At 36.1% G+C, this 24,862-nt stretch overlaps 1 protein-coding gene across 9 annotated transcripts in view; it reads right to left on the bottom strand.

Moving 5' to 3' along the window:
* Nucleotides 1–2,451: 2,451 nt before the first annotated feature.
* The window catches only part of myo6a (myosin VIa), a 71,545-nt gene continuing 49,134 nt past the window's right edge, over nucleotides 2,452–24,862 (bottom strand). For 2 of the 9 annotated variants that reach the window (XM_048206185.1, XM_048206186.1), the window contains 17 exons: nucleotides 23,963–24,001; nucleotides 22,987–23,080; nucleotides 22,336–22,466; nucleotides 22,129–22,206; nucleotides 21,673–21,802; nucleotides 21,311–21,401; nucleotides 19,021–19,171; nucleotides 18,686–18,894; nucleotides 16,893–16,971; nucleotides 13,648–13,808; nucleotides 12,747–12,782; nucleotides 12,443–12,481; nucleotides 11,697–11,800; nucleotides 9,451–9,582; nucleotides 9,309–9,335; nucleotides 6,444–6,662; nucleotides 2,452–3,572 (listed from right to left, as the gene is read on the bottom strand). In XM_048206185.1, the coding sequence (XP_048062142.1) occupies nucleotides 3,373–3,572; nucleotides 6,444–6,662; nucleotides 9,309–9,335; nucleotides 9,451–9,582; nucleotides 11,697–11,800; nucleotides 12,443–12,481; nucleotides 12,747–12,782; nucleotides 13,648–13,808; nucleotides 16,893–16,971; nucleotides 18,686–18,894; nucleotides 19,021–19,171; nucleotides 21,311–21,401; nucleotides 21,673–21,802; nucleotides 22,129–22,206; nucleotides 22,336–22,466; nucleotides 22,987–23,080; nucleotides 23,963–24,001 (1,920 nt within the window). In that variant the 3' untranslated portion in view covers nucleotides 2,452–3,372. The remainder of the gene's footprint in view (nucleotides 3,573–6,443; nucleotides 6,663–9,308; nucleotides 9,336–9,450; nucleotides 9,583–11,696; nucleotides 11,801–12,442; nucleotides 12,482–12,746; nucleotides 12,783–13,647; nucleotides 13,809–16,892; nucleotides 16,972–18,685; nucleotides 18,895–19,020; nucleotides 19,172–21,310; nucleotides 21,402–21,672; nucleotides 21,803–22,128; nucleotides 22,207–22,335; nucleotides 22,467–22,986; nucleotides 23,081–23,962; nucleotides 24,002–24,862) is intronic. The other 7 variants (XM_048206187.1, XM_048206194.1, XM_048206189.1 and 4 more) reach the window with 4 other exon arrangements.

Raw genomic sequence — 24,862 nt, 5'->3', positions numbered from 1 at the left:
TAAAATACTACCAATTTTGTAAGATTTATCCCAAAGCACTGATAACATACACCGATCAGGCATAACATTATGATCATTGACAGGTGAAGTGAATAACACTGATTATCTCTTCATCAGTGAAGAGGGATATGTCAGTTCTAGTGGGTGGGATATATTAGGCAGCAAGAGAACATTTTGTCCTCAAAGTTGATGTGTTAGAAGCAGGAAAAATGGGCAAGCGTAAGGATTTGAGCGAGTTTGACAAGGGCCAAATTGTGATGGCTAGACAACTGGGTCAGAGCATCTCCAAAACTGCAGCTCTTGTGGAGTGTTCCTGGTCTGCAGTGGTCAGTATCTATCAAAAGTGGTCCAAGGAAGGAACAGTGGTGAACCGGCGACAGGGTCATGGGCGGCCAAGGCTCATTGATGCACATGGGGAGCGAAGGCTGGACAGAGCATCGCAGTTTGTTGCGTATGGGGCTACATAGCCACAGACCAGTCAGGGTGCTCATGCTGACCCCTGTCCATCGTCAAAAGTGCCAACAGTGGGCATGTGACCACGGAGCTATGAAAGAAGGTGGCCTGGTCTGATGAGTCACGTTTTCGTTTACATCACGTGGATGAACGGGTGCGTGTGCGTGCTTACCTGGGGAACACATGGCACCAGGATGCACTATGGGAAGAAGGCAAGCCGACGTAGGCAGTGGGATGCTTTGGGAAATGCTCTGCTGGGAAACCTTGGGTCCTGCCATCCATGTGGATGTTACTTTCACATGTACCATCTACCTAAGCACCGTTGCAGACCAAGTACACCCTTTCATGGAAACGGTGGTGGCTGTGGCCTCTTTTAGCAGGTTAATGCACCCTGCCACAAAGCAAAAATGGTTCAGGAATGGTTTGAGGAGCACAACAACAAATTTGAAGGTGTTGACTTGGCCTCCAAATATCACAGATCTCAATCCAATCGAGCATCTGTGGGATGTGCTGAACAAATAAGTCCAATCCATGGAGGCCCCACCTCGCAACTTACAGGACTTAAAGGATCTGCTGCTAACATCTTGGTGCCAGATACCACAGAGCACCTTCAGGGATCTAGTGGAGTCCATGCCTTGACGGGTCAGGGCTGTTTTTGGCAGCAAAAGTGTGACCAACACAATATTAGGAAGGTGGTCATAATGTTATGCCTGATTGGTGTAATAAATATATATAACACATACAGTGCTGCTTGAAAGTTGGTGAACCACTTGCAGAAAATGTGAATTTTAACAAAATAAGAGTGATCATACAAAATGCATGTTATTTTTTATTTAGTACCGTCCTGAGTAAGATATTTTACATAAACAATGTTTGCACACAAGTCCACAAGACAAAAAAAAAAAATAGCTGAATTTATAAATATGACCCAAAAGTTTATGAAGTGTCATTACTCGATGATCCATGACTATTTTTTTGTTTTGTGATGGTTTTTATTGAGTCCCTTGTTTGTCCTGAGCAGTTAAACTGCCCAATATTCTTAAAAAAAAATCCTCCAGGTCCCAAAAATCTTCAGATTTCCAGCATCTTTTGCATATTTGAACCCTTTCCAGCAATGACTATGATTCTCAGATTCATCTTTTCACACTGAGGACAACTGAGTGACTCAAACACAACTGTTAAAAAAAGGTTCACTGATTCACTGATGCTCCAGAAGAAAACACGATGCATTAAGAGTCAGGGGTGAAAACTTTTGATCAGGATAAAGATGTCCAAATTTTTCTTTTGTTTAAATATCTTTTTTTTTTTTTTTTTTTTTTCATTTTTCATTTAGTACTGCCCTTCAGAAGCAACAGAAGACACTTAAATGTTTGCCAGGAGACGAATTAAGTACAATATTCCTTAATCTTCAAATTCAAAAGGTTTTCACCCCCCGGCACTTAATGCATCGTGTTTCCTTCTGGAGCATCAGTGAATGTTTGAACCTTTTTTAATAGTTGTGTTTGAGTACCTCAATTGTCCTCAGTGTGAAAAGATAGATCTCAAAATCATACAGTCACTGCTGGAAATGGTTCAAATATGCAAAAGATGCGGGAAAACTGAAGAAGTTTTGGGACCTTGGAGGATTTTTTATTGGGCAATATTGGGCACACACATGCAACCACACACAGTATTAAGAATCAAGGTTTCACAAACTTTTGAGCAGGTCGTTTTTATAAATTCAGCTTTTTTTTTTTTTTTTTGGTCTTGTGGACCATATGTAAACATTTTTTTATGTAAAATATCTTACTCAGTACAGTACTAAATAAAAAATAACATGTATATTGTATGATCCATCTTATTTTGTTAAAATTATTCACATTTTCACAGATTCTGTAAGGGGTTCACAAACGTTCAAGCAGCACTGTACACACACACACACACACACAAAAGAAGAGGAAATCACTGAATTTAGGCTTTCACATCAATTTTTACATCACTGGTCACTTGACACAATTGTGCTGGTTTATATCTGTAAAATCTCACTGTATTTGTTGGAAAAAAGCAAACTTTATTCAGCTGGATATATCATGCCTACACCAGTACCTTGTTTAGTTTGATACAAATCTTCATTTTGTATATAGAAATAAATCTCATTTGCTTATTGCTCTTATACAGATTTGGTCAGATATCACTATTACAGGCTGTGCTTTGTCTATCTTATTGCATAATTTTATAAATTATAGTGTTAAAAATTAGGGACAATAACAATATCACAAGAATGACTAAAATTATTAAAATCATTATTTTTATTAAACATTTTTCATTCAAAAGTCATAATTTAGTTGTCATTACTTACCAGAGTTATTGTATTTACTGTTTTGTAGATTTTGTAAATACTTTTTGCAAGCAGTTAAACTCACAGTGAATAACAAAACTCAGAATCATGTAAAGTGCTGAACAATATCAGTATTTACATCTGCAAGTCAAAGAGGAGCTTTATTTCAATGTAAGACTGATTTATATGTTAGGAAAAGACACACTTGATGAATTACTCTACAGAAACATTCCCAGTGAAGAATTTATGGAGTACTGATCATATATCATACCAAAATATTACATTAAGTAAATTATATTAAGAGGCAGTTTAGAGGCAATGACACTGTCAAGAACAGTAATTAAAGATCAATGAGATGATTCAATGCAACAGATATTCAAATAATAATGAAAAAAAAAAGAACAAATGAAATGGCACCTAAACAGAAGCTCTTAAAGAAAACAAAATAAAAGTAAATGTCAAAAGACTAAAAAAAATCAAAACAAAAAAATATTAAAATACTAAAAAAAAAAAAAGAACTAAGAGAAAGTCAGTGCTGGTTATGTAAGAGTCTTCCCTCATTAAACTAAAGAGCTGATGTGTGCGTGTGTGTGTGTGTGTGTTTATTTGAGCATGCTCTGCAGCATGGCAGTGGCATAAGTGGGTCGGGCCTGCCTGCTCTCAATGGCGCTTCTAAGGTACTGAATGCCTCCGCAGCGCTCCCAGATTTCCTCAAACTGGCGGGGCAGAATCTCGGCACCACGCTTCCGTGTCAAACCAGTCTCCTCCAGACTCAACTCGCACATCTCCATATCATCCTTACCTACAAACACAAAACAGATATTACGTTCTGAACTAAACAAGGAATGACATGTTATAGAATTTTTGGCCGATACAGTAGATAGTAGATCTTTTTTTTTTTTTTTCGCCTAATTTTAAAGGTACACTATGTAACTTTTTTGTTCAAAATTTACAAAATTTAATTTTCAATACACAATCTTTCTTCCAAAACATGTTTTTGTCTTACCCTTATTCACTATGGTAATCCTATTCTAAGTGTTTATATTAGATTTTCTAGATTTTCCTATGGGGTTTTATAATGGGTTTCTTCAGTTTATGAGTAAAATAAGGTCTGTGGTAAACAAAAGCTGTTTATTTTAAAAAATGTATGTTTCTAATAAGTAACTAGTTGAACATATAGAGTTGTGAGTGTGTGCAGTTTACATTATAAAGCAAATGTGCAAAATTTGCATTTTTGATATGGGTGTGTGTAATTTCCGTTGTAGAGCAAAACGTCCAAGTGTCGTCAACTTATGATTTACCACAGACCTTATTTTACTCGTAAATTGAAAAACCCCATTATAAAAACCCACAGAAATATCTCAAGGGAACCACTGGCGAATTAGTCTTCCGGGTTTTGACGTCATGCCTGCAGCACTCTATTGGTCTGATACCAGTACAGGTTCAGGTGCATCTCTGAATGAAGTATGCATACCGGATTGAAATAAAATAAACCCTAATCAGTGTTGCGGAAGCTATTTTGAAACTAGCTTTTCAAGCTACTCAATTTTATAAAGTTCAAATTCAAAATAGTTAAATATATTAAATCATTTAATATCATAAATATACAATTTTGTCTTTTTAAATGATTTAAATGTTTTTTAGTAATTACCTTTATTATTATCATTATTTTGAAATCACAGCAGTATTTATCTTGGTAAAAGGCAATGAGGACTTCAATAAGGGTGACTGCATAAAAAATGTGTAACATTTTAGTTTAGGGTCTAATTCTCACTATAAGCTAAGTTGCTTATTAGCATGCATATTGCTACTGCATGGTGGAAAAAAGAAGAAGATGGTGGGGAGGAAAAAAAAGAAAAAAGAAACTGCCTACCGAGTGTTTATTTTGTTTATTTACAGCTATTTGCACTGTAAATGATTATATTTATTAAAATTATTAAATGGATGCTGCCTTATTGGGAGAATAAAAACCCACCCAACACCTGCCCCTAACCCTACCCAATAAATACTTTTAATATTATTAAACACTTGTTAGGCAGGGTTTTTTCCCCCCACTTTTAGAACGATATTTTCATTTTATTGAAACTAAATGCCTTTCTGATGTGATATGTGATGGGAAAATAGAGAAGGTTCGCGGATTCGAACCCGCTGCGATTCCGTTAAAAGCCAGGACTGTGAGCCTAACTCACTACTGCTGCGCTACTGAAGATGTCGAATTTTGCGTGTCTTTATTAAAATTTATATATGATAACGAGTTATGTTGAAATAATGACTTATGTCGAAATAACGAGATATGTCGAAATAACGAGTTGTGTCGAAATAACTTATGTTGAAATAACAATGTCGAAATAAGGAATTATGTTGAAATAACAACTTAATATCTTGAAATAACGACTTATTTCAAAATATTAAAATACGTTTTCTTTTGTTTTTCCTCCCCACCATAACGTTAAGTTTCTTTTTTTTCCCACCATGTGGTTCAGGGCTTCCGTAGCTCTGCACTGATACTCGTTAGGCAGGGGTTTTTTTCCCCACTTTTAGAACGATATTTTCATTTTATTGAAAATAAATGCCTTTCTGATGTGATATGTGATGGGAAAATAGAGAAGGTTCGCGGATTCAAACCCGTGGCGATTGCATTAAAAGCCAGGACTGTGAGCCTAACTCACTACTGCTGCGCTACTGAAGATGTTGAATTTTGCGTGTCTGTTATTAAAATTTATATATGATAACGAGTTATTATGTTGAAATAATGACTTATGTCGAAATAACGAGATATTATGTCGAAATAACGAGATATGTCGAAATAACGAGTTGTGTCGAAATAACTTATGTTGAAATAACAATGTCGAAATAAGGAATTATGTTGAAATAACGACTTAATATCTTGAAATAACGACTTATTTCAAAATATTAAGATACGTTTTCTTTTGTTTTTCCTCCCCACCATAACGTTAAGTTTCTTTTTTTTCCACCATGTGGTTCAGGGCTTCCGTAGCTCTGCACTGATACTCGTTAGGCAGGGTTTTTTCCCCCACTTTTAGAACGATATTTTCATTTTATTGAAAATAAATGCCTTTCTGATGTGATATGTGATGGGAAAATAGAGAAGGTTCACGGATTCAAACCCGTGGCGATTGCATTAAAAGCCAGGACTGTGAGCCAACTCACTACTGCTGCGCTACTGAAGATGTTGAATTTTGCGGGTCTGTTATTAAAATTTATATATGATAACGAGTTATTATGTTGAAATAATGACTTATGTCGAAATAACAAGATATTATGTCGAAATAACGAGATATTATGTCGAAATAACGAAATATGTCGAAATAACGAGTTGTGTCGAAATAACAACTTATGTTGAAATAACAATGTCGAAATAAGGAATTATGTTGAAATAACGACTTAATATCTTGAAATAACGACTTATTTCGAAATATTAAGATAAGTTTTCTTTTGTTTTTCCTCCCCACCATAACGTTAAGTTTCTTTTTTTTCCACCATGCAGGTTCAGGGCTTCCGTAGCTCTGCACTGATACTCGTTATTTTACAATTTTGAAAAAACTGTCCGACACTGATAAGGTTATCAGAAACACAACACACAGACACCAACAGCTTCTCTTAGAAACAAATGTATTGCTGTAAACAAAATAAGAGTGAAAGTGAACGTTACCTGCCACCAGCAGAATGGGGTGTTTATCCGGGTGCAGCTCCATCTGTCTGGCAATCCAAGGCCCATCAAAGTGGGCGTACCACCATCCTTTCTTCTTGTTCTGCGGGTCTTTGTATTGGTCTCCTGGTCGGATGAAGGGAATGCGAAAGAAGCGCTGCTGTCTGTTCATGACGATCTCTTGCTGCCGAGGCATTACGGGCATAACCGGGTTCTGCTGGGCTGGAGGATGATGGGAAGACAACTCCATTATAGTGTTAGAAAAACACAATCTAATTCTCCTAACATCTCTTAGCTAGTCGCGACAAGATAAAAAGTAAGTGTAAATCTTGGCCACAACAGGCCTACAGATGTGCAACAAAACTTTGTCATTTGGTTTCTATTTTGATGCATTAAGATCCACCCACAGTGTAATCTCATTGGTCCAAAAATCCCAATCCACATGGCTACATATAATATGAAATTTTCTATGGCCTATGTTCACACTGTCAGTCCAAATCTGATTATTTGTGTATCCGATTGGAATCTAAATGATTGACTGTCCACATTGTGTATTGCAACAGTTCAGATCCAGCTTGTATGTCCCAGGAGGTTTTTAGTTTTCTGGAATATCTGCATTGGTTTCTGTGGCAATGATGGTGCATTGGTAGGCATATGCCAACAACAACAAATGCAACATGTAGGGGTTTGCAATACAGATGTTGTATTATTTACAACATGACAGTGTGTAGCCGCCACGTTGGACTACTACATCGTCTTCTGAGGCAGCAGCAGAAACGTAGGAATCTGGCACGTGTGGCTTTATTCCGTGCTGTCATCTCCGCCGGTTTCAAAACATGTCTCCGTAATATTGTCATTTTCTGCTCGTCCGGCACTTTGCAACAACACAAACTTGTTTCTGCAGTGACTTTCAGCATGTTTCCTATAACAGTGTCTGACATGTTTACATTTTACGTGGCGTGACAAAGTTACAGCAACCACACAAAATCTGATCAGAGATTCTCACTGAAACTGATTTCCAGAAAGGATTTCAAACCACATATGAATGTAGATCAAAATGGATTTGTAAAAATTTCATGTGATTTTCTTGCTGTTCACACTTGCTAAATCTGATCGGATTCCGATCAAATATGCACAAAAATCGTATTTGGACTGACAGTCTGAATGAGGCTTAATTGGCTGAGACGTGTCAACCCACAGAGCATTTCGCTAGTGTGGACAGAAAAATGTAATGTTACTGCAAAATTATATTGGCTATATTGATTGATAAAAGATTTAAATGCTCTTCATTTGAAACCCTGGCTAATGCATATGTGCTCATCATGAAATATTTGATATGGTATTACTGGATTGTGCATGTGTGGATCTGATTTAGAGAGCATTATGAAAGGTCAGCTAAAACAATATTGTAAAAAGTACATATGCAGAATAGAACGTTAATGGAACAAAAGAAACATCAGACCATCAGTCAAAAATCTGACCAACCAAAATTATTTGGGACCTGGAGGATTTTTCTGAAGAATATTGGGCAAGTCTATATATAGATTATAAGTATTACCTCATATTCACCTAAATTCATATAATTCATATCAATAGCAGACATACACTACCGGTCAAAAGTTTGGGGTTAGATTTGTTAAATACTTTTATTGAATTGGATGTATTAAATACTTTTATTGAATTTGATGCATTAAACTGATCAAAAGTGAAAGACAATTATTATGTTTGTTTTAATAAAAAAAAAATTTATTAAAGGGATAGTTCACCCATAACCGAAACATTATCCCATGATTTACTCACAATCCTAGGTGTATATGACTATCTTCTTTCAGACAAACACAATCTGAGATATATTTAAAAATATCCTTAGTCCTCCAAGGTTTATAATGGTTGTGAATGGGAATCCCAAATGTAAAAAAAATGCATCCATCCATAAAAAAAACCCCCAGAGGGTTAAAAAAGGCCTTCTACGGATGACCGTAAACATACTGTGCACATCGATTTGGATGCATTTTTGTAAGAAAAATATCCATATTTAAAACTTTATAAATTCAAATAACTAGCTTCCGGCAGACGACCGTACACATCGTATCGATGCGCATCGATTTGGGTGGAAGAGCAACCTTTGACCCCACGCAATGATGCTATGACAAATGCGGAGGCACAGAGGAGAGAGCAAAACAAAACACCGGTCATGAATTAAAAGTCTAAAATTAGACATTTTAAAGAGAAATGTCAGATGATTTCGATATAATAGAAGAGGAGCTTGCATTTGTTGCACAGCCCTATTTGTTTGAACCGTGAGAGGTGTCTAAGCTTACGATACTCCTACATCCCACGTCATTTTTGGGTGAATTATCCCTTTAACAGAATCCAGAAAAAAGTATCAGAGTTTCCACAAAAATATGAAGCAGCAGAACTGTTTTCAACATTGATAATAAAAATTAATGTAAGCAAATCAGCATATTACAATGATTTCTGAAGGATCATGTGATACTGAAGACTGGAGTAATGATGCTGAAAATTCAGCTTTGATCACAGGAATAAATTACATTTTAAAATATATTCACATGAAAAACAGCTATTTTAAATTGTAATATTTTTTTTTTTTTTACTGTATTTTGATCAAATAAATACATCTTTGGTGACCTTTCAAAACTTTTGAACAGTAGTGTAAATATATATTACAAATAGTTAGGAAATCAGCAGGGAATGTTTTATTTATTGTGAATATTGTTTTCTATTGGCTTTGTTAAATTAGTGAGTTAGGCTCATTATTGTATTTCTTCTCTTTTCATTTTATTAGGTCTTTTAGTCATGTTTTGTGGAGTTAGACAGCTGTTGATTTATTATTTTGTCCATACTTACCGATGAAGCCTTTGCTTCCAATGTCAACTATTCCCAAAAAACAAAACAAAAAAGCAACACCACAAAAAATGATTTCTGCCTACAGAGTGTAATATGTGTTTCATCCTAACTCTGGTCAATGATCTCCAGTGGGATTTCTCACCATAGTCTATGACGGCTTTCGGTGCCCTCTGCTCATCCTGAGCATTGCGTTTCTTGTTCTTTGACTTCCATGCATGATACACCTTCAGTCTGCGGTGAAACTCCTCACGACATGCAGCTAACAACTCGATATCTACATGGATAGTGTGAAAAGAGAGTTGGAAACTGAAATAAAACAGACATCTGCATTATCCACATTTGTACCCATCAACACAGAATTAAGTTCATTTTAAAGTTGAAATAATCTGAAAGCAATAAAGCACAGAAACTATTTTTCAGCAGATTATGTACTATGCAAAGAAGAACCTTTTTGACTGATGCTGAAGCAATTTAAAGGTGCAATATGTAATATTTTCTGTCCACTAGAGGTCGCTAGAGGCCTATTCAAAACAAAGGCTTACTTTAGCTTGATGACGCCAAGTTTGAGCGCGGAAACTTGGGACGTGTGGTCTTCACCTCAATGGCTGGTGGAAAAGAATTGGGATAGGACTCGGGAAGAAATCATGTTCATGGATGCGATTATTAATGTTACTGTAGTATGAAACAGAGCAGGACCGAGTGTTGTGGTAACTGAACGAGGCCGCTGGAGCGATTGCGCAACACGCTGCGAGCAGCGGAACTTTTATTATGTCACAGTCGCCGGCGCTGCTTCCGCTTTTCCGTTCATGAATATGAGGTAACACAGCATTGTTTATCATATTAGATACATTTGAGTGTGTTGAAAATGATGTTATAACGTTACTCTGTGCGTTCACTCGGCGGCTGCTGTGAGACACTTGTTAAACACTGGAGTAAGATAGATCGATTTTAGAATATAATATTAAATGCTGGATGGGCTGTGTTGATAAAAGGCAATTAATTAATTTTAAAACGTATTGTATGATGGAGAAAATGCTGTATTACTGTTACTAAAAATAAAGCTGCATCTGATTATGCTATGTTAGCTACTTCACAATGGTAAAGCATGGTACTCGCAAAAAATCAAGACAAATTAGAAAACAAGACTAAACGTGTTGAGCTATACAACAATAATTAGCTTTCTGTCTATAAATATATAAAAACAGTTGTTCCCTTGTCTATTAAAACATGTAAATATTAAAGCGTCTTTGATGTTTCCATGGTTTCTACAAAATAAAACCGGAAACGGAGGGTAATGTGGGTATGACGCAATTGACAGGCGACTCCTCACACGTCCTGGTTAAAATTGCAATTTTCTCACAATTTACAAATGGTTGCAAACATTTGGGATATTGTAAGTACTCAAGTGAACAAAATATATAACACTGGCCTAGTGGTTTTTGGATATTTTACTGCAAAATTCTTACATATTGCACCTTTAAAGGGATAGTTCACCCAAAAATGAAAATTTGATGTTTATCTGCTTACCCCCAGTACATCCAAGATGTAGGTGAATTTGTTTCTTCAGTCGAACGCAAATTATGATTTTTAACTGCAACCGCTGCCGTCTGTCAGTCAAATAATAGCAGTGGATGGGAACTTCTACTGTAACAGTAAATAAAACTTGCTTAGACAAATCCAAATTAAACCCTGCGGCTCGTGACGACACGACACATCCTAAGACACGAAACGATCGGTTTGTGTGAGAAAACGAACAGTATTTATATCATTTTTTACCTCTAATACACCACTATGTCCAACTTCGTTCAGCATCCTGTTAGTGAGGTAAAAAAACCCGCTCTGCTGACGGAAGTGATGTCTCGCCCATATACTTCAATGAGCGCGAGACATCACTTCCGTTGTCAGAGCGCGATCAGACCTCACTAACCGGAAGCTGAACGGAGTTGGACATAGTGGTGTATTAGAGGTAAAAAATGATATAAATACTGTTCGGTTTCTTGTACAAACCGATCGTTTCATGTCTTAGGACATCAATGCGTCGTCATGAGCCGCAGGGTTTAATTAGGATTTGTCTATGGAAGTTTTTTCGACTCTTATTGTTCAAGTTCCCAATCACTCCTATTATTTGACTGACAGACGGCAGCGGTTGCAGTTAAAAATCATAATTTGCGTTCGACTGAAGAAAAAAAAGTCACCTACATCTTGGATGCCCTGGGGGTAAGCAGATAAACATCAAATTTTCATTTTTGGGTGAACTATCCCTTTAATGTATGGTTTGGACTGTATACTGTCATAAACATTTTTCTACTGAAATGCAGAAACAAAAGAAACAAAACCAAACATATTCTGTTCAAATCTACTGATGAAAACAAATAGAAGCTTTCCTACCACAGGATGTATTGATGACATCCCGTAATTCAGCATATTTCCACTTGCTGAGCTCATATTTCTTGACTTCAGCTTGAGCATTTGTGGCGGTCACTTGTGGAGCTCTGAATTCATGGAAACAACACAAACAAAACCAAATGAAGAAAAAAAAAATGGATTAATTTTCCTACACTGGACATTTAACTTGCCCTACTTTGAAATTAGAGCTACTTAAAGTACCGTGGATTTACAAAGGTATCTGGTACAAAAATGAGAATGTCCACTTATCAATCAAACATAAAAAAAAAAAAAATGTACACTACATACAATAAATAAGACTTACAGAACACCCTAATTTGTATTACTAAATCAAAAAGATTGTAATAAACAATATATAAATATATTTATTTTGCTACAAAAATGTCTACATTTATTTAATTGTGAAAGAAAAGAAGAGTTTAAACAACATCACAACACCAATAACAGGAAGATCAATTTCAGAAAAAGAAAAGAAAATGAACAAATCAGCATTAATCAAATTACAAGAAAGAAACACATTCATTCATGCACAGAAGTAATAAAACTAGACTCTGGATTTATTTGATTAACAAAATGAAATACTGTGATTGGACTAAAGATTATTAGAATGATTTAAATTGCATATACATTTAGGCTCTTTTTTTTCTTTTTCTTTTTTTTTTTTAAATGGATAAGGTTTAGATTTTTGGTTGTGTATTTCCGTAGCGATAACAAACCCTTCTACCCACCGAGCCAGAAGATCGGACATTTCCTTGGCCATTTCCTCCCTGAAGGACATGATTATTGGACCATACATATGTTAGTATATGACGTCAGCATTTACCCGCTAAAAGAATATTCCTTCCGTTTGTTTAATTTACTAACAAGATTCGCAGTTGGACCCAATTTAAGTTCATGGTGATGAATGTGAAAATACATGGTAGTTTCATAGAATGTTTACAAAACTACCAGAGAGCTACTTTTAAACTAATCTAATAATTTGCAGTAAACAATCAAGATTTCAATAGGAGACATAGTGAAAATGTAACCTACATGGTCAAGCTCTTGAGCTTTTGTGGTGGTGCAACACTGTAAAAACAGACAGGAAGAGCGTTAAATAGAGTGACGGAGAGACTAATCAAAGTGTCCGTCGGTAATTAAACAAGACTCAAAATCCCACCACCATCAATGCTTTAGAAGAATGTTCCAGGTTCAAGACAAGGTAAAGGAGTCACACCATGAAGAAACAAATTTTGCTTGATCTTTTATTATATTCAAGTTTATTGTGCTAAAAAAAGTTGAAAACAGGAAACCGTAATAACATTTTTCAGGATTTTTTTGATTAATAGAAAGTAAAAGTAAAAAAAAATCTTCTGTAACATTATAAATGTCTTTGTAGTAACTTTTGATTTAATTTGATGTGTGTTTGATGACTGAAAGTAATTCATTTCTTTCAAAACAAACAAAAAAACAACAAAAACTGTACTGACTCCAACAGTAGTCTTAATGGACTTCTGTGTTTTTTGTGTTAGTTGATTCGGAATCAGTTTCTGGCTCAGTTTCTAGTATCCATTACCAACATTAATTCTTCAGCAAACATTTTTATTATTATTTGAGCTGAAGTTGTCTAAATTGTCATCTGGTTAACATCTGGTTCTGCCCTGCCCCACTGACTTCCATTACAGTAAATGAGATTTTTGTTTGTTTTTACTCACAGTTACCACTAAGCTACACATGCATTGAACCTGGAACAATCCTTTAACCTGCAGCTGTATGATTGACTGTGTTTGTATGAAAAGAAACACTCTTAATATTTAAATGCATGTGTAAAGTATATGTATTGTAAATAATTTGTATATGGGGCATTTTTAGCTGTAGGGGAACTATGTAAAGGTTTTGAGATGGAATGCATTTTCTGGATATCTGGAAGTGGCATTCAGAGAGATGCAAATACCTCCGTAATCCGGCTTCCACAGGCGTCTCCTCTGGGATGAGTTCAGCCTCGCTCTGAGCGATCCGAAGGGCCAGCTCTCTGTCCCGCCGCTCTTGTTCCAGCACAGCCTGTCGGGCCGTCTCCTGCTCCCTCTCTGCCTCCAGCTGCAGCTCCATCTCCTCCTGAGGAACACGCCAACAGTGACACACGTCACCATCAGCTGCTCTGTCAAAGTCACTTTACTTCACCACACACCAACATAATATTCAGCACAAAACTCTGTCTGGTTTTCACATACGATTTGTCAGTTCAGACCAATGTGTAAAAAAAATGACAGATGAGCTGAATGAAAATGCAAAATCAATCTCTGAAAGCAGAAATACACTGATTACCCTGGTACACACAGCGCTGTGCGACTTTACATTTCTGACACCTGCTTGCCAGAGAGAAATCAAAACATCCTTTCAGAATTGACTGAGTCAGAGTACAGACTCAAGAGAGTGGTTCTGGATTCTTCCTCTGCTATACAGTGTATTTTTATAGGCCAAAACCCGCAAATGAGTTAGCATTGTATCACTTCCGGTTCCATCGTCCTAAAGTCAATCGTTTTTTTAAATGGGTTTTTGGTTAAACGCCTGAAATAAGGTCAGTAATTAACACAATATATTTTTTACATTTTATTCTAAATAAATTCAAAACCCTCTTGTAATTTTTGTGTGACTAAAGAGGTTGTCATTAAACGTCATCACACCAAACAGGTAAACTCATCTACACATTAGTCGCATTGTGTTTATTATTGCACATTTACAAGCTACAAACCCGATTCCAAAAAAGTTGGGACACTGTACAAACTGTGAATAAAAAAGGAAAGCAATAATTTACAAATCTCATAAACTTATATTTTATTCACAATATAATATAGATAACATATCAAATGTTGAAAGCGAGACATTTTGAAATGTCATGCCAAATATTGGCTCATTTTGGATTTCATGAGAGCTACATTCCAAAAAAAGTTGGGACAGGTAGCAATAAGAGACCGTAAAAGTTAAATGTACATATAAGGAACAGCTGGAGGACCAATTTGCAACTTATTAGGTCAATTGGCAACATGATTGGGTATAAAAAGAGCCTCTCAGAGTGGCAGTGTCTCTCAGAAGTCAAGATGGGCAGAGGATCACCAATTCCCCGAATGCTGTGGCGAAAAATAGTGGAGCAATATCAGAAAGGAGTTTCTCAGAGAAAAATTGCAAAGAGTTTGAAGTTATCATCATCTACAGTGCATAATATCATCCAAAGATTCAGAGAATCTGGAACAATCTCTGTGCTTAAGGGTAAAGGACGGAAAACCATACTGGATGTCCGTGATCTTCGGGCCCTTAGACGGCACTGCATCACATACAGGAATGCTACTGTAATGGAAATCACAACATGGACTCAGGAATACTTCCAGAAAACATTGTCGGTGAACACAATCCACCGTGCCATTCGCCGTTGCCGGCTAAAACTCTATAGGTCAAAAAAGAAGCCATATCTAAACATGATCCAGAAACGCAGACGTTTTCTATAGGACAAGGCTCATTTAAAATGGACTGTGGCAAAGTGGAAAACTGTTCTGTGGTCAGACGAATCAAAATTTGAAGTTCTTTTTGGAAAACTGGGACGCCATGTCATCCGGACTAAAGAGGACAAGGACAACCCAAGTTTTTATCAGCGCTCAGTTCAGAAGCCTGCATCTCTGATGGTATGGGGTTGCATGAGTGCGTGTGGCATGGGCAGCTTACACATCTGGAAAGGCACCATCAATGCTGAAAGGTATATCCAAGTTCTAGAACAACATATGCTCCCATCCAGACATCGTCTCTTTCAGGGAAGACCTTGCATTTTCCAACATGACAATGCCAGACCACATACTGCATCAATTACAACATCATGTCTGCGTAGAAGAAGGATCCGGGTACTGAAATGGCCAGCCTGCAGTCCAGATCTTTCACCCATAGAAAACATTTGGCGCATCATAAAGAGGAAGATGCGACAAAGAAGACCTAAGACAGTTGAGCAACTAGAAGCCTGTATTAGACAAGAATGGGACAACATTCCTATTCCTAAACTTGAGCAACTTGTCTCCTCAGTCCCCAGACATTTGCAGACTGTTATAAAAAGAAGAGGGGATGCCACACAGTGGTAAACATGGCCTTGTCCCAACTTTTTTGTCCCTTAAAATGATACATTTTCTCAGTTTAAACATTTGATATGTCATCTATGTTGTATTCTGAATAAAATATTGAAATTTGAAACTTCCACATCATTGCATTCTGTTTTTATTCACAATTTGTACAGTGTCCCAACTTTTTTGGAATCGGGTTTGTATTATACCTCAACCTTTCAGGGAAAATGTTTTTAGACTTCAAAATTCATAAGAGTTAGTTAACGTTCATTTATAGAGATTATCACAATGAACAAAATGTGTAAAAATCATAAATTTTTGTTAGGTCACAGACCTCATTTTCTGCAATAATCCAAAAGCTAACAGAAAAATCCTATTGGGTTTTTGTCGAGGGAACCAGGGTGATGTGAACTTCCAGTTTGGCAAAAATACGTCATCACTGCGGCACTCTATTCAATGTTGTGTAGCAAAATAGACTGCCTGTGAGTGCCACCAAGTCATAGTTTCATAGTCATAGTAACAGCAGCAGCTTTAGGCATGTGACAAAGTGGGAATCTTATTGGCTTGCCAGTTTTCTTTGCAGTGTGATGGAAAAGACATTAGAACTCCTATCCATAAAAAAACAACCATTCATTCAAATTAAAATGTTTAGCACACCAAATATTCATCTTGGTCCAAAACAAACACTCGCCAAGCACTGAACGCAAGGAAAAATGGCACTTGCATGTAAATAAACCAATTACTCACCAGTGACCAGTACAATTATAAGGGCCGTGCGTGATCCAAATGCTCTGATATTTTTCTGAGAGTTATGAGAGTGTGAGATTGGCTATACAGTATGATGCTGGGAATGACATCATATAGCGTGTCATATACATTTGCTCTTTGCCACAAATATTCAAGGAAATAAAAGCTAAATAATCTTATAGTCATAGGCACAAACACATATTTTCTGATGACAGTAATCCAAAATACACAGCTGAAATATTCATGGCCAGGAAATTTTCACCTATTGGCAGGTGTGACTGAGGGTTAAGATTTAGACCCTGCTACATGAATGAAAAAATGCAGAAGAAATAATGTATAACACTGAGGTCACCTGCAGTTTCCTCTCCTCCTCCTCTCTTTTCTTACGCTCTTCCTCTTCTTGTCTTCTCTTCAACTCCATCTCTGCTTTCCTAAAACAGATCCACATAAGCTTCAGCTGAGCTGGAAACAAGAATCTTTTTAAATGATAAAACAGAAGTACCAACAGATCTTTACTTCCATACTGTGACGTACATCCAAATAAAATGGATTATAGGAAAAGAAAATCTAAGTGTCTATTCAAGTACATAGAGAAAGCTCCGCCCAAGTTTTAAAAAAGACATCTAGTGGCGGAGAGGCGCGCAGACCTTACTACTTGGGTTCGACTTTTCCAAGCTTGCATTTATTTTCAATAAAAATTAAAATAATGCAAAAAAATAAACTGATAGTGTTATTGTAATAATATTAAAAGTGTTTATTGGGTAGAGTTAGGGGAAGGTGTAGGGAGGGTTTTTATTCTCCCAACAAGGCAGCATCCATTTAATAATTTTAATAAATATAATCATACTGGTGTAATCTGGATAGAATAGCATATTACTACTTACTCTTATTGCAAAAAAAATGATACTTTTACATGGTGTAAATAGAATATATTGCTATTTTCACTTAGTGTAAATAGCATCTATCGCTAAGAAAATATGCTATTTTCACAGTGTAAATAGCATCTATTGCTATAGTGCAAATAGCCGCTGCCAAAGAAAAATGCAGGGCAGAGACTTGATTCTATCCATCTTAGGGTTTAATCGGACTAATTGATTGGAGAATTCCCACATAAGTAACTAAAAAGTAGTCATTTCACTGGAAGATTGTGTCATGACATTTTGATTATGAATTCCGAGGTCAAAACAGGCAATGTCACCGTCACCTCTCAAGATCCATAAAGGTACTAAAAACATATTTAAAACCGTTCATGTGAGTATATAGCGACGAGAATACATTTTGTGCACCAAAAAAACAAAATAACGACTTTTCAACAATATATCTAGTGATGGCCGATTTCAAAACACTGGTTTCATGAAGCTTCGAAGCTTTTGTTTCGAATCAGTGGTTCGGAGCGTGTATCAAACTGCCAAACTGCTGAAATCACGTGACTTTGGCGCTCTGAACCACTGATTCAAATCAAAAGATTCATAAAGCTCCGAAGCAGTTTTTTTAAATCGGCCATCACTAGATATTGTTGAAAAGTCTTTATTTTGTTTTTTTGGTGCACAAAAAGTAAAGTATTCTCGTTGCTTTATAATATTAAGGTAGAACTACTGTATTCACATGAATTGTTTTAAATATGTTTTTAGTACCTTTATGGATCTTGAGAGGTGACAGTGACATTGCTGTCAATAAAGGCTTCACTGAGCCATCAGATTTCATCAAAAATATCTTAATTTGTGTTCCGAAGATGAATGAAGGTCTTACGGGTGTGGAATGACACATCATTATTTTCATTTTTTGGGTGAACTAACCCTTTAAAGGTACATTATTAAAAATGGCTTCCTTCCATAAGCTAGCAATGGCACCAACATTTGACATGAGAGCTACTGCGGATAGATTTTCACTGAATAGTAACTTCAATTTGGGTCTTTTCTTCAGCTATTGGGTGGCTTTAGAATAGTACAAGAGTCTTATGTACTTCTATGATAGTTTTATGGTGCTTTATGGTACTCATTCACTTTTATTACTGAGAAAATACCAGCTAGTATTTAAAAAAAAAAAAAAAAGTAAAAAAACAAAAAAAAACAAAAAAAAAACAGGGTTTAGACCATCATGAAGGTGAAGAAAAGATGTCTGTGATTTGTTAAAACTGATACTCACAGGCGTCTTTCCTCTTCCTCTTGTTTGCGCTTATTTTCCTCTTCCTCACGTCTCTTCCTCTCTCTTTCCATTTCCTCTTGGATGCGTCTCAGGCGCTCCATCTCCTCCTCCTCCTGTTTCTTCTTCTGCATGGTGCCGAGCAGCTCCTGTGAGCGTGTGACCAGAGCCTGGTGCTCATGGTCGATGTCTATGCGGCTCATTACAGTGCTCTAGAGTGTGATGAGAGACACAGTACAGGATACAGTTCTTTATCTGCACTCCTTAGGTTAGACGAGGAATAAGGATTTCAGAGAATTTGAGCATGTTCAAGATAGGTCCTTCTCCCTGACACACACCTTAATCTTGAGTATGTGGGCATTGATAGAGGAATCTAGTTCCTGCATGTGTTTGCTCATTTCCTGTTTTCCCTCCTTGAGTCCAGACACCACCTCATTCAACTTCCCCATACTCTTCTTCAGGTTACGTGCCTTAACCAGCCCATCGATCCTAACAAACACAGGCACAATTAAATCAATGCTGGCAAACAGTTCTACAGTATGAAATGTCTGATATATATGGATGATTACCACAGAAAATCATTTCAATTAAACTACTGTTCAAAAGTTTGGGGTCCGTTCAGTTCTCTACAGCAGCATTTATTTGATAAAAAAAAAAGGAATGTGAAATATTACAACAGTTTAATATAATTGTTTTCTATGTCATTATATTGTAAAATGTAATTTATTCCCGTGATCAAGGCTGAATTTTCAGCATCATTACTTATTATCTTATCATCTTATTATCAGTGTTGAAAACAGTTGATATTCTTTCAGGATTCTTTGATGAATAGAAATAATGTTCGATCAAAAGAACAGCATTTATTTGAAATAAAAATCTTTTTCAACATTGTAAATGCCTTTATTGTAACTTTTGATTAATTTAATGCATCCATGATTATTTATTTATTTCAAAATTTATTTATGATCATGTCTTAATGTAATAAATGTGGGTGCAGTTTGCTTCATATATTATCAAACAAAATGTAACCATGTTTATGTTTATCAATTGATTATGACATAATGAAATGATGATATATATCAAAGGTATTGTATATTATTTTACATAAACAGGGTAAGTGATTCCATCACAGCAATCTATTGCCAACATTTCTTAGTCTTATATGACAACAATGTGATATTTGCATAGCAACACTTTACAATGTATTGTTAACATTAGTTAATGCATTAGTTAACATGAACTAACTATAAGCAATGTTGTTTACAGCTAATATTAATCTTTGTTAATGTTAGTTAACAAAAATAAATGTGTTAATTGTTTGTTAATGTTAGTTCAAAGTGCATTAACTGAAGCTTAACAGATACAAATTTTCATTTTCAAAATGTATTAGTAAACGTAGAATTAATTAACATTAACTAAGATTAACAACTGCTGTAGAAGTACTGATTATTGGTAGTTCATGTTAAAGGTGCCCTAGATTCAAAAATTGAATTTACCTCGGCATAGTTGAATAACAAGTGTTCAGTACATGGAAATGACATACAGTGAGTCTCAAACTCCATTGTTTCCTCCTTCTTATATAAATCTCACTTGTTTAAAAGACCTCTGAAGAACAGGAAAATCTCAACATAACACCGACTGTTACGTAACAGTCGGGGTGTACGCCCCCAATATTTGCATATGCCAGCCCATGTTCCCAACATTATGAAAGGCATTAGACAAGGGCAGCCAGTATTAACGTCTGGATGTGCACTGCTGAATCATTAGACTAGGTAAGCAAGCAAGGACAATAGCGAAAAATGGCAGATGGAGCAATAATAACTGACATGATCCATGATATCATGATATTTTTAGTGATATTTGTAAATTGTCTTTCTAAATGTTTCGTTAGCATGTTGCTAATGTACTGTTAAATGTGGTTAAAGTTATCATCGTTTCTTACTGTATTCACGGAGACAAGAGCCGTCGTTATTTTCATTTTTTAAACACTTGCAGTCTGTATAATTCATAAACACAACTTCATTCTTTATAAATCTCTCCAACAATGTAGCATTAGCCGTTAGCCATGGAGCACTATCAAACTCATGCAGAATCAAATGTAAACCTCCAATTAAACACTGTACTTACGCGATTAGACATGCTGCATGACGAACACTTTGTAAAGATCCATTTTGAGGGTTATATTAGCTGTGTGAACTTTGTTTATAGCTGTTTAAGGCAAGCACGAGCTCCGTGGGCGGAGAGCACGAGATTTAAAGGGGCCGCGCTGCATAAATCGGCGCGTTTATAATGATGCCCCAAAATAGGCAGTTAAAAAAATTAATAATAATAAAAAAAAAAAAACTATGGTGTATTTTGAGCTGAAACTTCACAGACACATTCAGGGGGACACCTAAGACTTATATTACATCTTTTGAAAACATGTTCTTGGGCACCTTTAACTAATGTTAACAAATGAAATGTTTATAGTAAAGTGTTACCTAAATGTTTATTCACAAAGTTGCCTTCTAGACTTCTCTTGTAAACACATGTACCACATGAGCTAAAATGATTTTCTGTAATGACTGACAGCATGCCACTATCTTCTATTGCTAAGGAACAGTTAAGAGGAGAGGAGGTGCCGCCCACCGTGGTTTGTGTTTCCTCCTGCACAGCCACATGCGAACGGTCTTCTGCATCTGGATACATGCTGTGGCTCGGTACAACATCTTGTTTTTCACTGACAGAGCAAGAATAAAAAATTGAGAGTATAGATTATTATGCAAGTCCTTTATTTATTAGTTTGTTTCTGTAGTTATTTATTGCTTTTAATTATTTATATGTTAATTTCTGTATTTTTTCCTTAATTTATTTGTCTATAGATTGTGCAGTGATTGAATCTAAACACTATTTATTCCCCTTCATTTTAATTTCTGCAAGTTTGTCCTCCTCTGTAGGTGTATATACATGAATGACAGGTCATAATCAAAGGGCAACCATCAGTTACGTACATTTAATAACGGACAGGGCGCACCACTGCACCTTCTTCCAGCGGCTGCAGATGAGCCATTTATTGACGCGCTTCACCAGTTCAGCCAGATGATCTGGATCTGACTTCATGATCTGATCAAACTCCGCAAACTGACACAAGAGCAAAATTAATCAGTCAATCAATTGCACAGGTGAAAGGTTTATGGAGGGTATTTTTTGTCACAAGTAAATAAAAAATAAAATTATCTACCATTCCTATACAGTACTATAATCAGAAAAAGTATATTCACATCACATAAAGACATGAGGATTAAATCTAACAGTTGGGCGAGTCATTCCATTCCGAAAAATATATAGACTTTTCTATATACAAACATAGCTTCTTTTTTTATTTTGGGGTAAAATACGACCTGCACATTTATCTTCATGATCCACAGTAAAATGAATGAATGAACAAATAAAAAGTTATACATCACCTTTCCAGGTCTGAAGAAAACTTTTGTCAAACCAAATTTATAATCATTTTCATTCAGGCCGAGAGCTTTGAACAAAGCCTGTTGAAAAGAAAAAAAAAACAATGTAAAATGCTTTTAATATGTGAACAATATAGAAGAGTGACATCCTGCACATGTATTTAAGCTGTGTAACAACCCATTGTGGGGCTGTCCTGATGTAACACACACCTTGCAGAAGAGTCGTGGGTCGAGTCGGGTTAGTTTGGCGGGCATGTACTGCTTGTACATGTTGTAGAGTTCATGGAACGGCGCTCTTGAGGGGAAGCCGCCCTGCATCAGATCCAGAACAGACACCATCCCTGAGCAGAGAAATACAGGAACTCTCAGACACAGGGTGAGAGAAGATACATGCGAAGACACATTTGACATGTAATAGTCCAGCTGTCTGCTTGCAAACTCTGACTGAAATTAGATTTTTTTTTAAAGCAAAGACTCTGTGTCTTGACACTAAAATACTGTACAACCTTGTTGCATTTGAAATAATAGGTAGCTGATGCATAGCATGTCCATGAGATTCCCTTCTTCACCATAACAAGATAAATATTATGTTAAATTTTTTTCCCCAAGTAGTCTATCAATTAAAATAAGGTCATAAAAGCTTCATTTATAATAAATAATTACTGAAATGCTGTTTCAAATAGTTTCAGGAGGATTTTAGCATGTCACATTGCAGGACACATCTATTTGAACTTGAACATGAAAGTGCGAAATTAAAATCCTGTAGGAAACAATGGGTTGACAATGGCAGTTGTGTGTAATGTGATATGTGTGTGGGCGAAACATGCTGCACTGTGTGTGTGTGTGTGTGTGTGTGTTAACCTGAGCACTGTAGTTGAGACAGAATCTGAGCTCCCTCAAATCGATGGCTGACCATCTTCAGATTGGGCTTCACACAACGGACAAAACTTGAACCCTGAAACACAGCAGCACAATCATTACCAGCTGTGAATCATAAAAAACACCATCATCGCTTTCAAACAATCTTACTGTGCCACCTGAGCTAATACAGTATATGTGGTAATATATTGTCGCTGTCGGCCGGAACCTCTTATGTCCAAAACCGCTACTTGTCAGGAAGGAAAAAAAACATTTTTTAAAAATAATTCTAATAATAATAATAATAATAATAATAATAATAAGCACAGTGTTTTCAAAGTTGATTCAATTGTATGTGTCATTATATTAGTAACATTTTTGCCAAAATTAAGCTCAAATGGAGCTACAAGGTTTTTGATCAGCGAATTTTGGAGAATTTTCAGACATACGTGTTTTGTCCGTCATTAGAACGGCTGCATCTGAGGCAGTAGGTGCATTGCATTGTTTTCATCAATTTACAGGTTATAAAGTTTATTGTAGTTACGTGGCCACTAATTTTTTTCTGTCATTTCGCCAAAATCTCATGTTATAAAAGATGCTTTGCACAGGCTATTTAAGACAGTATTTGCTATGACTCAATGACAAATGCAAAGACACTCTTCTCTGCTCCTCACACACATAACCTAGTAATTCCATTGGATCCTCACACTGTCAGTCAAAAGTCATAACTCCACCCACCTCTGTCATGAATGAAGTGCCTCACACAGTTTGGAGCATCTCTGCTTGTTTGCAATGCAAGGGTAAATAAAAAACTGGATTTTTTAATAGGTTAAATATTTGTAAAACCCACAGACAGACGTAAAGGGTGACCAATAGTAGTGATTTATGAAAAAAAAAAGGAGATACAAGGTTTCCGCCAGACAGAGATGATATATAACATTTAGCTAAAACAACAACAAAAATGGACTTGATGACTCACAGTACTGTGAAGCTTTTCCAGAAGAATATTCAGTTGTGTCTGTGAAAGAAAAAAATATATTAAAAAAACAACTTCAAAGTTTTAAATTAAAGAATAACATTAAAGGGTTAGTTCACCCAAAATTTGAATATTTTTGAATACACCCAGTATATTTTTGGAGCGCCAAAAAAACAAAATAACGACTTATTTAGTGATGGCCGATTTCAAAACAATGCTTCAGGAAGCATCGGATCATAAATGAATCAGTGTATCGAATCTGCTGTTCGGAGCGCCAAAGTCACATGATTTCAGCCGTTGGCAGTTTGACACGTGAATCATGATTCGATACGCTGATTCATAATGCTCTGATGCTTCCTGAAGAAGTGCTTTAAAATCGGCCATCACTAAATAAGTCGTTATTTTGTTTTTTTTGGCGCACCAAAAATATTCTCGTCGCTTTATAATATTAATATTGAACCAATGTACTCACATGAACGGATTTAAATATGTTTTTAGTACCTTTATGGATCTTGAGAGAGGAAATGTCATTGCTCCCAATGGAGGCCTCACTGAGCCAACGGATTTCAACTAAAATATCTTAATTTGTGTTCTGAAGATGAACGAAGGTCTTACAGGTGTGGAACGGCATGAGGGTAAGTAATAAATGACAGAATTTTCATTTTTGGGTGAACTAACCCTTTAATACTGAGTGTACATACAGAACAAACCTATAGATCCTCCAGTTAAATCATGTATTTCAGATTATTTTAATTAAACAGGCTGTGGCACACATTCAACTGTATAACAGGGTAACTATGCTTTAAAGACATTTTCAATATATACATACTAATATATCAATACATATGAATTTTTAGAGGTTGAGCAATGTTAGATTTTTCTGATATTATGATAATAATGTGT

Source organism: Megalobrama amblycephala, linkage group LG11 (assembly GCF_018812025.1).
Source record: "Megalobrama amblycephala isolate DHTTF-2021 linkage group LG11, ASM1881202v1, whole genome shotgun sequence".
Taxonomy (NCBI): Eukaryota; Metazoa; Chordata; class Actinopteri; order Cypriniformes; family Xenocyprididae; genus Megalobrama; species Megalobrama amblycephala.
Note: the sequence above shows the minus strand (reverse complement) of the source record. Positions and strands in the feature narration are given on the sequence as shown.